Below are 14304 nucleotides of genomic sequence, written 5' to 3' on the forward strand. Positions count from 1 at the left end.
ATCAACTAATATGTATCGTTCGATTGTTATTGTTTTTAATAATGGAAGTTGTTGACTGTAAGATGACCACTTCATTATTATCTCGTCGGGAATTGTTTCGTCCCATTTAGCTTGACATTTCCATATTAATTGCATAATGTGTTTAGCCTTAAAAACCACAGGGCCTAATAAACCAAATGGGTCATAAATTTTCGCAATTTCGGATAATAATTGGCGTTTTGTTAACTTTACATTGCATAAAGACAAGTTCACTTCATATAGGATCTTATCTGTATTTGTCTTTCACGCGATTCCTAATGTATATAATGTAGAAACCTTATCAGCTAGTAAATTAGAATCTATATCAATCTCACGAAGCCCGGATATAATTTGTTTTATTGTTGGATGCCCATTGTCTAATATGAAATCCCCCTCGTTTCAAAATCTCTATGACTTCATCCCGCATTTGACTAGCGTGTTCTACCGTATCGGCACCTGATATTAAGTCGTCAACGTATAAATTTTCACTGAGTGTTTTAGCCCCTACAGAAAAATACTTTGCTTCATCCTTGGTTAATTGATGTATCGTCCTAATTGCAAGAAATGGTGCTGCAGATACACCAAATGTAACCGTATTCATTTCATATATTTTTATTTCGCCCTTATTCCGCCATATAATACGTTGGAATTTCCTATCCTCTTTATGTACTAACACCTGCCTGTACATTTTTTCTGTCCGCCTTTATAATATACTTCTAAACCCGAAATCGTAACAAATGTGTTTAATAATTTGTCCTGAATTGTTGATCCTACGAAAAGTGATTCATTTAATGACCTACCACCTCGCGCTTTAGCCGAAGCATCGAATACTACACGTATGTTAGTGGTGGAACTATTTTCCTTAAATACTGCATGGTGTGGCATATAATAACCGTCAATGAAATCTGATTGTGTTTCAGTCATATGACCTAAATCTATATACTCCTGCATTACCTTGTAATATGCTTGTTTTAATTCGGGATTATTGTGTAGCTTTTCTTCAATAGAATGAAATCGGCGGAGTGCGATAGTCCTTGATGCTTCAAAACCTTCATTTGTGTTATTTCGAAAAGGCAGGCGTACTATATATCTTCCTGAAATATCTCGTTTCGTGTGATTGACGTAATGTAGCTCGCAAACATTATCTTCTGCCCTTGCGTCATCGATATTCATACCTTCTTCTAATTCCCAAAATTTTGCAACCTGTTTAGATAGATTTATGGTATTACAGTTCGACGATTTGATTTCATCATGAGGCATCGTGCCCCCCACGACAACACATCCCAATTTAGTATTCTGCAAATATAAATCATTCTCATTTTTTGCTATATTGAATTTTCCATCGCATAACATCGCGACAGTGGCTCCTGATCCTATTAATAAATCGACAGACCGAGACTGAAAGAATTGTGTATCAGCTAATTTTATGTGTGCAGGGTATTACTACATTCTCCTTAGGGAACGTTTGACTTGAAATACATTCCGCGATACTGGGTACCGTAAGAAAAGTCAAAGCCTTCTGAAATTCTGAATAATTAGATTTGAAGATTAGTTTCAAAGAATATTTAGAGGTACTAATCGATGAGCCTAAGGAATTTATCTTGATGATACATGGATGCATCGCTAATTTCAACTTTCTAGCAAATCTTTCTGTAATAAAATGCGCGGTTGAACAGGTGTCTAACAACGTTCGTCCCTTAATATAATTACCCAATCCCGTTTGTACCTTGACCATAGCTGTCATTAATAATTGGGACACAATTAATGTGCATGACATAGACATTAATACTGTCATTTGCGATTGTAGTCATAAAGAATTTGAAGCACTATCAGTCACCTTTTCTTTTTCAATATAATTTTACTGTTTATCAATGTGTAAAAGTGTATTGTGTTTTTTGCTACATACTTTAGTTTGATCTTACGCATTTACCTTGATAGTTTCTTAAGCAATTTACGCACAATTTAGTCTTTTTAATAGTTTCAATACGAGTCATGACCGGCATCTGTAAAAACCTTTTTCATTGATATAATTGATGTTGGTCATGACATACAGCACAATTAATAGAGGGAGTTGTAGTAATGAATGCATGGGTTTTTTGGTCATTCTTACATCGTTTAGTTGGTGGATATTCACTTGAACGATTTTCTTTATTGCTATCAGAAGCTTCCCTTTTTGAGGCTCGAATCGCGGTCTGTGAGAGAAAACTACACATTTGTTCGAATGATGGTAACTGATCATTAACTAATTCTAGATCCCATTTCTTTACTGTTTCCGTAGGTAATTTTTTCTCGACCAAGAATACTAACATGTCTTGTCCGATTGGTGCACCCATCAATTCAAGTGCTATTACATGTTGTTGAATAATGTCAGACATGCTAATTAAATTATCGTGCGTCTCGGTGATTACTTTAGGATATTCATAAATGGTTTGTATATGTCGTGAAACTATTAAACGTGTTATTTCTTATGCTTTACGTAGGAAATTCCACGCCCTTTGGTAATTTTCTGGACTATCATCAAATATTGATATTTTATTCGCGGCTTTATCAGTGAGACTCGATCTTAAATATAAAAGTTTCTCTACATTCTTTAAATCTTCTCGCTTATGAATCATCGCTTCAAATGTATTTTTGAACGAAAACCATTTTTGGTAACTACCATCGAACTTTGGTATATTTGCGTTCGGTAATTTGATTTTTCGTGTTGTTTGATTTTCACCTCCATTGATACCTTCTACTGCAATAACTTGTGCCCCACTAGAAGCTGTTATTGTATCTTTGATACTTGTAGCTACCGCGAAATAGCGATCCTGTATATCCGTGAACTCATTTAACAAAACTTCGTCATTATGAATTATATCTATGTATATTTGTTCGAACTTGTCATACCTTTCTGTTAATATTGCAATTCGCAATTCTAAATTCGTCTTACTTAATCTACCATTATCAACAAACTTTTGTAATTGTGTTACTTGCGATTTCAATGAAGTTTTTTGCCTGTTTAAGGCACACAATTCTTACTCCATGATTAAACTGGTTGAAGGTTGATGGTTGTTTGAAGTCCACGAAATCAACTCGTTCTTCAGAAATCACAAGCACTTAATAATTTTTGATCACCAACACAAATGCTCGAGCATATATTGTTTATTAACTGTTATCGATAATTTATCGTTCCTTTCCGACCTCACAGGAGGCACCAAATTTTTGTTGTTTGGAAGGTGATTATTTATGAAATAAATATACCACAAATTAGAGCAGGAACTCATGGTAGGAAAAGCCTTACGGAATAAAAACCTCCGACAAGTTGTTTATTTAAATCACTGAATTTACAAACTGTTTTACAAAATGTTCGATGGTTGAATATCCGTGTCTTACTTCATGAAGATTGAACCATAAAAAACAAGCTTCGCTTGTAAAAAAGGACGACAAGTACATAAGTCGTATCTAGCATGATTAAAATATAGTAATATAATATATTTTAATTAAAAAAATAATGAAATCCAAATGTTAGACAAGTATAAATTTTTACCACGGCGAAAATTGAAATTTTGAAAAAAGTAAATAGTAATACAAAAATTACTTGCCGGGCACGTAATATTCATGTGTAAGTCGTTATCTTGCTATATAAGCGTTGCTTCTCGTAAGTTTATAAATGTGGCTATTTAATACGACTGCATACAACAGGCCCGGCAAGTAATTTTTGTATTACTATTTACTTTTTTCCAAATTTCAATTTTCGCCTTGGTAAAAATTTATACTTGCCTAACATTTGGATTTCACTATTTTTTTTAATTAAAATATTTTATATTACTCTATTTTAATCATGCTAGATACGACTTATGTACTTTTCGTCCTTTTTTTACAAGCGAAGCTTGTTTTTTATGGGATCTTAGAACGCTTTGTAAGAATATAGTAATTAAAACTAAAAATTGTTTTAACTAAATCAATCTAACAAAACATTTTCCAGTGTTCTCATCGTTCCATAATGTAAAGCTCCAATTCGAGATATTTATTTATTAATCTATTAAATAAAATACAAAATATTACAATGATGAGTTCTTATCATAATTACACTTTTAGAGGCATTTAACATAAGATTCAATGACTGTTTGAAATATATATTTTCAACATCTTATACCCAAAATCACCTTAAAACCTTTAGCTTTCAAAAATTTGTTTCTAAATTTATCTTTAAATCCATCTTTTTCTTAGGTGTTACTCTCACTATCACCTTTGCATTCTGGCTCTTTCCCTGCTAAACTAGTGACATTTATATATTCTTTTCATTGATATAAACTGTAAAATATATACCAGTTAATGCAATGGAAGCCTATGTTTTTTAGTTATACTGCTTTCAGTTGCCTGAAGTTACGCACTGTATGCTCTATTACATGTGAAATATTGAAATCATGAATTCCTTTCATATTTACACATCGACATGATTTTATTATAATTTTCATCAATTATATGATTTCTAATTCTAAAGTTATATGCCCAAAATCTCTTGCAAGCTATTCACTCTCAAGGATTTTCTTATAAATTAGCTCATATTTATCCATCATTTTCTTAGCTGTTACCGTCAACATCAACTCTGAATTTTGGCACTTTCTCCAGTATACTAGTGCCATTTATAATTTATATTCATTAATATAACCTTGGAAATACACAAATTAATGAAATCGAATCCTCATCTCTTCTTAGATGTAAACCTGTCAGTTTCCTAAATTTATTCATTGTATGCCCCATCACATGTAAATGATTGAAATCATGAATTATTATCATTTTTACACATTTATATGATTTTATTATAATATTCATTAACTATTTGATTTATATGTCTAAAATTTTATGCCTAAAATCACCTACAAGCCCTTCACTTTAAAGAATTTTCTTAGAAATTGATCCATTTTTTTACCTTTTTCTTAACTGTTACTCCCAATATCTACTATGAATCATGGTTCTTTTTCAAGCAAACTATATAGTGCCATTTGTATTTTCTTTTCATTAATATAAACTAGAAAATATACAAATTAATGCAATGGAAGCCTCTCTTTTGTGGATATACTGCTTTCAGTTTCGCAAAATTATTCACTGTATATTCTATTGCATGGAACATATTAGAATGATGACTTCTTTTCATAGTCTCATTTCTAGATGATCTTATCATAATATTTATTATTTAAATGACTTATATATTTCAAAGAGGTTATTATGCCAAGAATCACCTGCAAGTTTTTCACTATTAAAAATTGGCTTCCAAATTTTTTAATATCTCCACCTTTTCCTTAGGTTTTACTCTCAACATTAACTTTTCATTATGGCTCTTTCTACGGTAAACAGGTATCATTTCTGACTTCTTCTATTAAATATTGCAGCTCAAGCCTGCACAATGATACAATAAACACGTTATTGTAATTCAAACTGAAATAAAATCTCACTAAGTACCAAAAAATATATTACTTATTATATTATAAAATTTAATGTTATTTTTATAAAAAATTAGATTTGAATAATTTTTTTCGAGATAATAATAATTTCTTTCTATTCTGATTAGGGAAGCGTAGATAAATATTTGATTTTAATAATTTTTTATATTATAATTGAATATTAAATAACGATTAGAAAATATTTATCTTCTTTTCTTTAATTGTAGTAATAAGAAAGATTTATTGTCTCCTGGAAAATTATTCTTATATGTGATATAATCTATCGGTCAGTTGAAATCTATATGAGTTTAAAGAAAAGAGAAAGTTAAACATGAATTTTTTTAATGATTTCCATACCTGGATGTTTAGCATATGTTTATCAAATATCTTAAAAATTTAATTTAATTAATATGCTCCTGATAATCACTGATACACATAAATGTTGAAAGTATACTTCTCCTTGGCACAGTGTTGAAAATATGTAAATATCAATCTTATTTCATCCAGTCAGCTCTACCATCCTCAGCAATGAAAATGGAAACGTTCAATCTCAATATATCTGAAAAAGAAATTTCACAAAGTACCACAAAGTATACTAACATCCTGTATTGTAAAATATAATGTTATACTTATCTAATATTTGTCGACACCTTATGTCATTATTATTCGAATTCATTTGTCATTTTGAAAATTTAACACACTCACTAACATAGCAATGATTAACCTTACTGTATTAAATATAAATAACCTCACATTACAATTGACAGTGAACAGTAGTCGCCGGAATAATTATATCGATTACATCGATTTTATTTGATAGTTCACAACACTGGTTTTGTCGTTGAGTTTAACCAGTTGGCAATGCTGAGAAAAAATGACGTCATTTTCCTCTTAACGGCCAACTTCAGCCCGAGATATACATTCTGGCTGGAGAAGATGACGAAGGAGAAGAATCTTAATTTTCGATATATATATAGCTAACTGAGTATGATATCTCTGAATTGTGTGAATCGATTTTGATGTTCATGGGCTCAAATGAAAGCTTCTTCAAAACTATTTTAAGAAAATCTTTACTTGAATCATGACAGTGTATCATTCACGGAGAAAAATCGATTTAAAAATTGAGACGGCCAAACTTGCTGTATAAGATACAGTAGTGCCTCGACAGCGGTATAGATACGTCTATACCTACTGTTATGTACTTGCCGTCGAGACACTACCGTGTCTCTTGATATGAACTGAACTGCGTTGTTTCGTGGTTCTTATATTTTAATAGGACGGACCATGGAGAAACCCTAAGTCTTCGTAGAAGCGGAACTCGCCGAACGCTGCCTTTACAATCGATAATACACACGCCGCTACAATAGATAATACAAATGCCGCTAATCTTTGTAGTGCTCCGCAGTCTAAGTCGTGCATCAGCATCAACTGTATAGAGTAACTCAATCTGGTTATTAGAATTCAACGAATATTACGAGTCACTACAGAAGTAAATTTCTTATTTAATGCTTCCAACTAACTTAATAAATTTATTATTTGTAACATTATAAATCGTTCCCTTAAACTTCCATGAAACACGGGGACACAAAGAAAAGCTGGATAAATATAGCCAACTGCTGCCCATAATCCTTCAGACGATAGGAGGCGTTGAAGGAGAAGTCCTACCAATAGTGGTAGGCGCAAGGGGGGCTCTGCCCAAAAAGACCATAAAGACTCTGTTCGAGATTGGGAGGAGCAGAAAATGTTGCGAAGTAGATTCCGCATTTCTCTGTTATATCTCCCATCTCTATTGCGCTCACAATAGACGGCTAGACCGACAGCGTCTAGCCGCTCTATCTGTCTCTCTCTCCGCGGCGCGCTTGCGCGTCTTCTGGCCATGGCGCGTCGCGGCCGCGAAGCGACACTACTTGCGCGCTTGGCCACTAGGTGGCCAGCGCCCGCGGCAGCTCTCTCGCTAGCAAGATTAGTGTCGCGTAATTATATAGATGGGTCCTTGATAAGGACCCATCGCACCTCAGCCTTGCTCGACCGCTGCTACCCGCAGCAACAGCAGCACCTTTTTTTGAGCCTTTCGGCACCACCGCCTCCACGGCATTTTTGACGCCTCCACCAGGCCAGCCAACGAGCGCCTCCACCGGCGAACTCTACGGGTCGACTACTTTGGTAAGTATCACCCACCACCCACTGCCAACCAAGAGGGGACTACCCCTCTGCGGCATTTCCTCCCTCCTAAGGGAAATTTCTCCGGGGACTGCCCGGGAGAAGTCCACCCTCTCCTTCCCCTCCACACTGCCTCCGAGGACTACCTCGGACCCAGTGTTCCGACCCTCAAATCCAGGGCTCTCGACGAGTCGGGTAGTGGGAGGGGTAGATTCACCCTAGGGGTTGGGGTGGCTCGGAGCCACCATAGCTCTGGGAGAAGGGGGCTGAGGGGTAAGGGGACTTCCCCTTCCCTAAATCCACCTCTCCCACTTCGCTTCCTCCCTTGGCTGGGGATTTTACTAGGGAATACCCTAGGAAAAATTGTCCAGTCAGGGAGTTTCTAAGTCCGCGTTCCCTCCTGGGGAATTTTGAGTCTTGGGGTTCTAAGGAATCTTCTGCGAAAAGAAATTCCCTAGAATTTAACGACAGCAAATTCCCTAGGCCTTCGCCATTGTACATATCGCGGTTTTTCTTGTACATAAAAATACTTTGTAAACGTTTGTATATTTTTTATTTATTTGAATAAAAAACAGTTTTACCTATTACCTCTGCCTTGAATATTTTATTCTAGAATAAGACCTTCCTTTCTGACCACAGGTTCGGAGCCAACTTGGGGCACTGTTTCGCACAGACTCTTAAAATGCTGGACATAACGGATAAGTCTACACTGAAGACTATCTCTTTAATGATCCTTCGTATCTCCATAGAATTGTACCATACATTCATGGACTGCGAGCCCCTCCTTGAACATGGAGCGTATTAAGTTGTGAGCAGCTACGCGTCCATGAAAACTCTCGGTAATGAGTCCAGGTATCCGTGGGCTTAGGCGATAAGTGCGGCCTGGTAGAGCAGATTTTAAATATGTGTATATATATTTATTTATTTATTTATATGTTACACGTCTAGTTATACGTATGTCCACAGTTATTAAGTTATTAACAAGTCCAGTTATACATTGGGAGCTAGTCTTAATTTATTTGTCAGGTCTATATGTTATTTATTGAGACTGCTTTGATACCGAGAAGGGCCGTGCCTAAGATCCACGTTGATAGACTTGAGAACGCAGGATCAGAAATATCTGACTATAGATTATGTTTTATATATTGACTGAGGCCTTTTACACCTCTGATAAGTGGCACAAAGACGAAAGCGAATCAAGGTCTAGCCTATATCCACGAAACAGTAAGATACCATCCATGAGAGATAGTAAGGTACTGGTGCGAGTCGTACGATGGAAGACACTTAACACAACTTTCTATCACGGCGGCGGAGCCAGGCAGTAGTGATCCGCAACTCTGTCTGGGCAGGTGCCTCCACGTGGTTTCCCTGTGAGAGTCATTTGGACAGGCTCTGCAAAAACCTGCAAAGTCGCATAGAGGTTATGAACTCCGCTAGTTTATTTCTTCCGGGCGATAAAGCTTATAAATCTGCCCTTGGTCTTGGACATTACACGGAAGACACCGCAGTGGTTTCCTCCTAACACGAGACTTGCCGAGAGTGCTAAGAAAGGCAGATGCGAGAAAATGCGATACAGGTAAAAGGTGTCTGGCGAATGTAGAATGGCGAACTCGAATGTCAACTAGAGTCATCTTCAGCCGACATACTTATATACGAGGTGTGTCCGGAAAGTATCCGACCTCTTGTGTTATTTTTATATTTTGATGTCCTATTATTATAGATATATTATTATGGTTTAGAGGGGAACTTTATCTGTTTCTCTGTTAAGTGGCGAAGTCCTTCAACTATTCATTCGACAGCAGTACGTTGTTTGCTAAATACGAAGTTTAGTGGTTGCCGCATTTTACTATGATTGAGCGAACCGAGCGAAGAGTTTACATAAAATTTTGTCAAAAACTTGGCCATTCATCGTCAGAAACTATCCAAATGATTAACAAAGTTTGTGGAGACAAATCAATGAGTAATACACAAATTAAAGAATGGTATAGACTATTCGAAGATGGACGCGAATCAGTGGAAAGTGACTCTCGATCTGGCAGGCCTGTAACGGAGAGAATTGTCGAAAACGTGGAACGAGTTCGAATATTAATTAATAGAAATCGTCGATTAACTGTGAGAGAAATAGAAGATGAAATAGGAATATCAAAATCTATTGCGTCGGAAATTCTTAGTCAAGATTTAGGCATGAGTCGCGTGGCTGCCAAGTTCGTTCCACGGCTGCTGACAGAAGATCAAAAGAATTATCGGGTGGAAGTCGTTGAGGATAATTTAGAATCTTTCAGGAATAAACCGGAAATGTTTCATAACGTTATTACTGGTGATGAGTCATGGGTTTATGGGTATGATCCTGAAACAAAAGCCCAATCTTCGCAGTGGAAAATGCCTGAAGAGCCACGAGCGAAAAAAGCGCGGAAGAGTCGGAGCAGCGTTAAAGTCATGCTTACTGTTTTCTTTGACCAAAAAGGAGTTGTCCACCATGAATACGCTCCAAAAGGTCAAACAATAAATAAGAATTATTACCTAAAAGTTTTAAGACGATTGCGTGAAGCAGTGAGAAGAAAACGGTCAGATTTGTGGAAAAGTTAAAACTGGGTTCTGCACAACGATAACGCCCCTGCCCATGCATCTTAGCTTATTCAAGAACTTCCAGTGAAACACGGTATTATTCAACTTCGTCAGCCTCCATACAGTCCTGATTTGGCTCCCTGCGATCTGGTTATTCCCGAAATTAAAGAATCCTCTTAAAGGAAACAGATTTCAAGACGCAGAAGATATAAAAAGGAACGCGACGAAGCAGTTATTAACTATCCCGGCAGCTCAGTACAAAGAGTGTTTCCGAAAATGGCAGCATCGCTGGAAGAAGGTTATAGCTTCCAATGGAGAGTATTTTGAAGGAGACATCATTCTCATTGATGACCATTAGCCCTTTCGTTTGCTGCAGCACAAGGACGGATACTTTCTAAACATACCTCGTATATTGTAAAGATATTCCCGTCAGTGTGAGGGGCCACTCACACTACGGGTTTTATCATTACCTTCGTCCGTCCTTATTTATCGGTATCAGGGCTTAGTTGGTCAGTTGGGTGGCCAACAACCCTACGTTATCATTGGAGTCTTTCGACTCCCCCTTTCTCTATGCATCTTATACGATTCTGCGGCGATGCATTTGGACGGTAGCGGTAGCCAGGGTCGCTCAGTATGATAGGTCGTGGAGAGAGGGGAGGTGTTCGAGATCTGGAGGAGCAAAATGTCGAGAAGTAGATTCCACATTTTCTGCTATATCTCCCTATCTCTATTGCATTCAGAGTAGACGGCTAGACCGACAGCGTCTAGCCGCTCTCTCTCATTCACTCTCTCTTTCGCCGCGGCGCGCTTGCGCGTCTACTGGCCCTAGCACGTCGCGGCAGCGGCACAACTTGCTCGCTTGGCCGCTAGGTGGCCAGCGCCTCGAGCAGCTCTCTCGCTGGCAAGTTTAGTGCCGCGTAATTATATAGATGGCTCCTTGATAAGGACCCATCGCAGCCCAACCAGCTCGACCGCAGCTATACCAGCAGCAACCGCAGCAACGCTAGCCCGTAGCAGCTTTTCTCGCCTCCACGGCAACCTTTTATCCTTATCGGCACCAGCGCCTCCACCAGGCCATCCACGAGCGCCTCCACCGGCGAACTCTACGGGTCGACTATTTTGGTAAGTATCACCCACTAACCCACCGTCTACCAAGAGGGGTCTACCCATCTACGGCACTCTCCTCCCTCCTAAGGGAGACTTCTCCGGGGACTGCCCGGGAGAAATCTACCCTCTCCTTCCCCTACCATACTGCCTCTAAGGAAATACTTGGACCCAGTGTTCCTACCCCAAAATTCAGGGCTCTCGCAAGAATCGGGTAGTACAGTTGGGTGCAGAAATCTTGCGTCAGGCGAGGGGAAGTAGGAATCAGAGGGGCGAAGGGATTTCTAGGGAATTTGTTGGTAGCTGTCAAATGGCGCGATTAACCCTCAATTTTAGATCGTAAACAAAAATAATATTTTCGGAAAACGATTGCGAAAAAGAAGGAAGGATATTAATACATAACAGAGAAGACAAAATATATCAGATGAGTTTAAATTAATAACAAAAAATGAAAATTATTGTGAATTTATAAGGAAATATACTTTGTGGTTATTTTATTTGTGTTACAGGCTAAATCCTATTCTTCATGAGTGTAAATCGCAGGAAAGAAATACTTAAAGACCAATGAATGAAAAAGGACTGATTTATAAAGCATTTCTGTATGGCCCAGTTATTTCTATAAATGTGACATAATATTGCAATAGTGAATGTGTAAGCGATTACTGTGTATACAAAGAAATTTTATTACAAAATAATAATAATGTATGGTAATGTTTTTATTCCTAATATTATAAATTAAAGCTAGTTCTGTTAAAATTTATTATTTTAATATCTTCCTTAATCACACACAAATTCTATACGTACATTGTAATTACATATTTTTGTAGAATCTATCTTTAAGTTACCCTAACAAAATTGTAACTATTTTAAATCTACATGTCATAACTATTTGCTTTAATGATTTTTATTATGCAATGTGAGACAAATTGCGTAGAGGTTCTGCAAATTTCTTATGAGTCTGTCACATCCTTCAGCATATTACCTTGTATGATATTTATGCCTCCTTTGCACTATTTTCTTCTAGTCTATAACATAACAATAATTTTATAATCATTTTTAAATACACGCAGATAAGATGATTATGCTAATTTGTAATTAATTTTATAAATATTGGAATGATTGTTAAACCATTGTCTTATTAAATTTGGAAAATGGGCATTTGAATGATGCTATTTAAATTGGGCCTCTCTTCTGTGAAATATATTCTCATAATACTTAGATAGATAAAGTTCCTTAAAAGTTATGTGTATAATACTGAGTTCATCTTATTTTTTAGCTTCAAGTAGTTTTCCAGCAACGTGTTTGAATATACATTTTGAATATAGAATACTCTTATTTCCTTACTCTTATTATAATGTTGTCAGGATTGATAGAAAGATATGTCAATCATCTGAAAATGATAGGATATACACATGGCGACTGGATAAATTAAGGTTTTAGGATAGATAAGTCTCATGAACAAATAGGAATAATAAAATAAGTATTGCATATTGGGAATGGATATCCAAATATGTAGCTTGAAAATATAAATTGAAGCGAAAAACAAGATGAACTCAGCAGTATACATAAACGTATTGGTCGACAATATCCTCTCAAATGGAAGGAAAAGATATCATGTGGATGAAGTGCCAAACATATTTAAGTACAATAAGTCCAGTGTCCATTCTTCAAATTTAATACAGCAATAGTTTACCAATCATCCTAATTATTATAGAAACAATTAGACAGCAGGATAGGCATATCTGAGCATATTTGAAAATATCTAGAGAATTATTGGTATATGTGTTCAAATCTAGAAGAATAAGGAACAATCAAGGCAAATAAATGTCATAAGAGATGTGGAAGCATGTGACGAATGAATAAGAAATTAGTAGAAACTTTATACAACTTATCTCACATTGAATAATAAAAATTATTGAAGTAAATAGTTATGACCTGCATATTTAAATTAGTTGCAATTTAGTTAAAGTAGCTTAAAGATAGGTTCTACAAGAATATGTAATTACTATGTACGTATAGAATTTGTGGGATAAGGAAGAAATTAAAATAATAAATTTTAATTGAACTAGCTTTAATTTATAATAATAGGAATCAAAACATTATTAAAAATCATTATTATTTTATAATAAAATTTCTTTGTATACGCAGCAATCTTTCTTACGCATTCACTACTATAACATTATGTCACAATTATTGAAACTATTGGGCCACACAGAAATGCTTTATAAATTAGTCCTTTTCATTCATTGCTCTTTAAGTATTTCTTTCCTGCGCTTTAAATTCATGAAGAATAGGATTTAGCCTGTAACAGAAATCAAAGAACCACAAAGTATATTTCTTTATAAATTCACAATAATTTTCATTTGATGTTATTAATTTATACTCATCTGATATATTTTGTCTTCTCTGTTATATATTAATATCCTTCCTTCTTTTCCGCAATCGTTTTCCGAAAATATTATTTTTGTTTACGATCTAAAATTGAGGGTTAATCGCGCCATTTGACAGCTACCTACAAACTCCCTAGAAATCCCTTCGCACCTCTGATTCCTACTTCCCCTCTCCCGACGCAAGATTTCTGCACCCAACTGTAGGGATGGGTAAATTCACCCTAGGGGTTGGGGTGGCTCGGAACCACTAATGCTTGTAGAGAAGGAGGCTGCGGGGTAAGGGGACTTCCACTTCCTTAAACCACTTCTCCACCGCTGCTTCCTCCCGTGTGTGGGGATTTTGCTGGGGAATACCCAAGGGAAATTGTCCAGTCCGGGAATTAGTAAGACCGCGATCCTACCTAGGGAGTTTGTGTTCCTTGGGTTCTGGGGAAACTTCTTCGGAAGAAAGTCCCTAGGATTTTACGTGAACAAATTCCCTATACTCTCAATTATTTTAAGTCGTGTTCTAGCGTTTCCGTTTCTATTGTATATATTTTGTAAATTTGTGTACTCTATTACTTATTTGAATAAATATTCCTTCTCCATTTAAATTGTGTTTTGAAAGTTTTATTTTGAGAAAAACCCTTCCCATCTGACCA

At 36.3% G+C, this 14304-nt stretch overlaps 2 protein-coding genes across 2 annotated transcripts; both read right to left on the bottom strand.

Annotated features, from left to right (window-relative positions):
* Positions 1-265: 265 nt before the first annotated feature.
* On the bottom strand, positions 266-2393 carry LOC136784126 (uncharacterized). Its single transcript, XM_066744644.1, has 6 exons — positions 2070-2393; positions 1949-2021; positions 1463-1806; positions 693-1416; positions 354-588; positions 266-293 (listed from the first exon to the last, which is right to left on the bottom strand). Exons 1-6 carry the CDS (start codon positions 2391-2393, stop codon positions 266-268), a joined length of 1728 nt encoding a protein of 575 aa, XP_066600741.1.
* A 90-nt stretch (positions 2394-2483) lies between these two features.
* On the bottom strand, positions 2484-4442 carry LOC136784127 (uncharacterized). The gene is made up of 5 exons (XM_066744645.1): positions 4368-4442; positions 3349-3462; positions 3171-3296; positions 3040-3098; positions 2484-2955 (listed from the first exon to the last, which is right to left on the bottom strand). Exons 1-5 carry the CDS (start codon positions 4440-4442, stop codon positions 2484-2486), a joined length of 846 nt encoding a protein of 281 aa, XP_066600742.1.
* Positions 4443-14304: the final 9862 nt, after the last annotated feature.

Source organism: Prorops nasuta, unplaced genomic scaffold (genome assembly GCF_024137725.1).
Source record: "Prorops nasuta isolate Cenicafe-Biocafe unplaced genomic scaffold, Cenicafe_Pnas_1.2 PNAS00048, whole genome shotgun sequence".
Classification (NCBI taxonomy): domain Eukaryota; kingdom Metazoa; phylum Arthropoda; class Insecta; order Hymenoptera; family Bethylidae; genus Prorops; species Prorops nasuta.

Bases quoted from the DNA above. Each gene is read 5' to 3' on its own strand.
- LOC136784126 (XM_066744644.1), bottom strand. From the start codon at position 2,393: ATGTCTGACATTATTCAACAACATGTAATAGCACTTGAATTGATGGGT. The intron at 589-692 runs GTTAGTACATAA...GTGTATCTGCAG, and splicing joins GAAAAAATGTACAGGCAGGT to CACCATTTCTTGCAATTAGG. The intron at 294-353 runs GTGAGATTGATA...TATATACATTAG, and splicing joins ACAAATTATATCCGGGCTTC to GAATCGCGTGAAAGACAAAT.
- LOC136784127 (XM_066744645.1), bottom strand. From the start codon at position 4,442: ATGAAAGGAATTCATGATTTCAATATTTCACATGTAATAGAGCATACA. The intron at 3,463-4,367 runs GTATAACTAAAA...TAATCATGCTAG, and splicing joins ACTTCAGGCAACTGAAAGCA to ATACGACTTATGTACTTGTC. The intron at 3,099-3,170 runs GTTAATAAACAA...TGATTTCTGAAG, and splicing joins ACGATAAATTATCGATAACA to AACGAGTTGATTTCGTGGAC.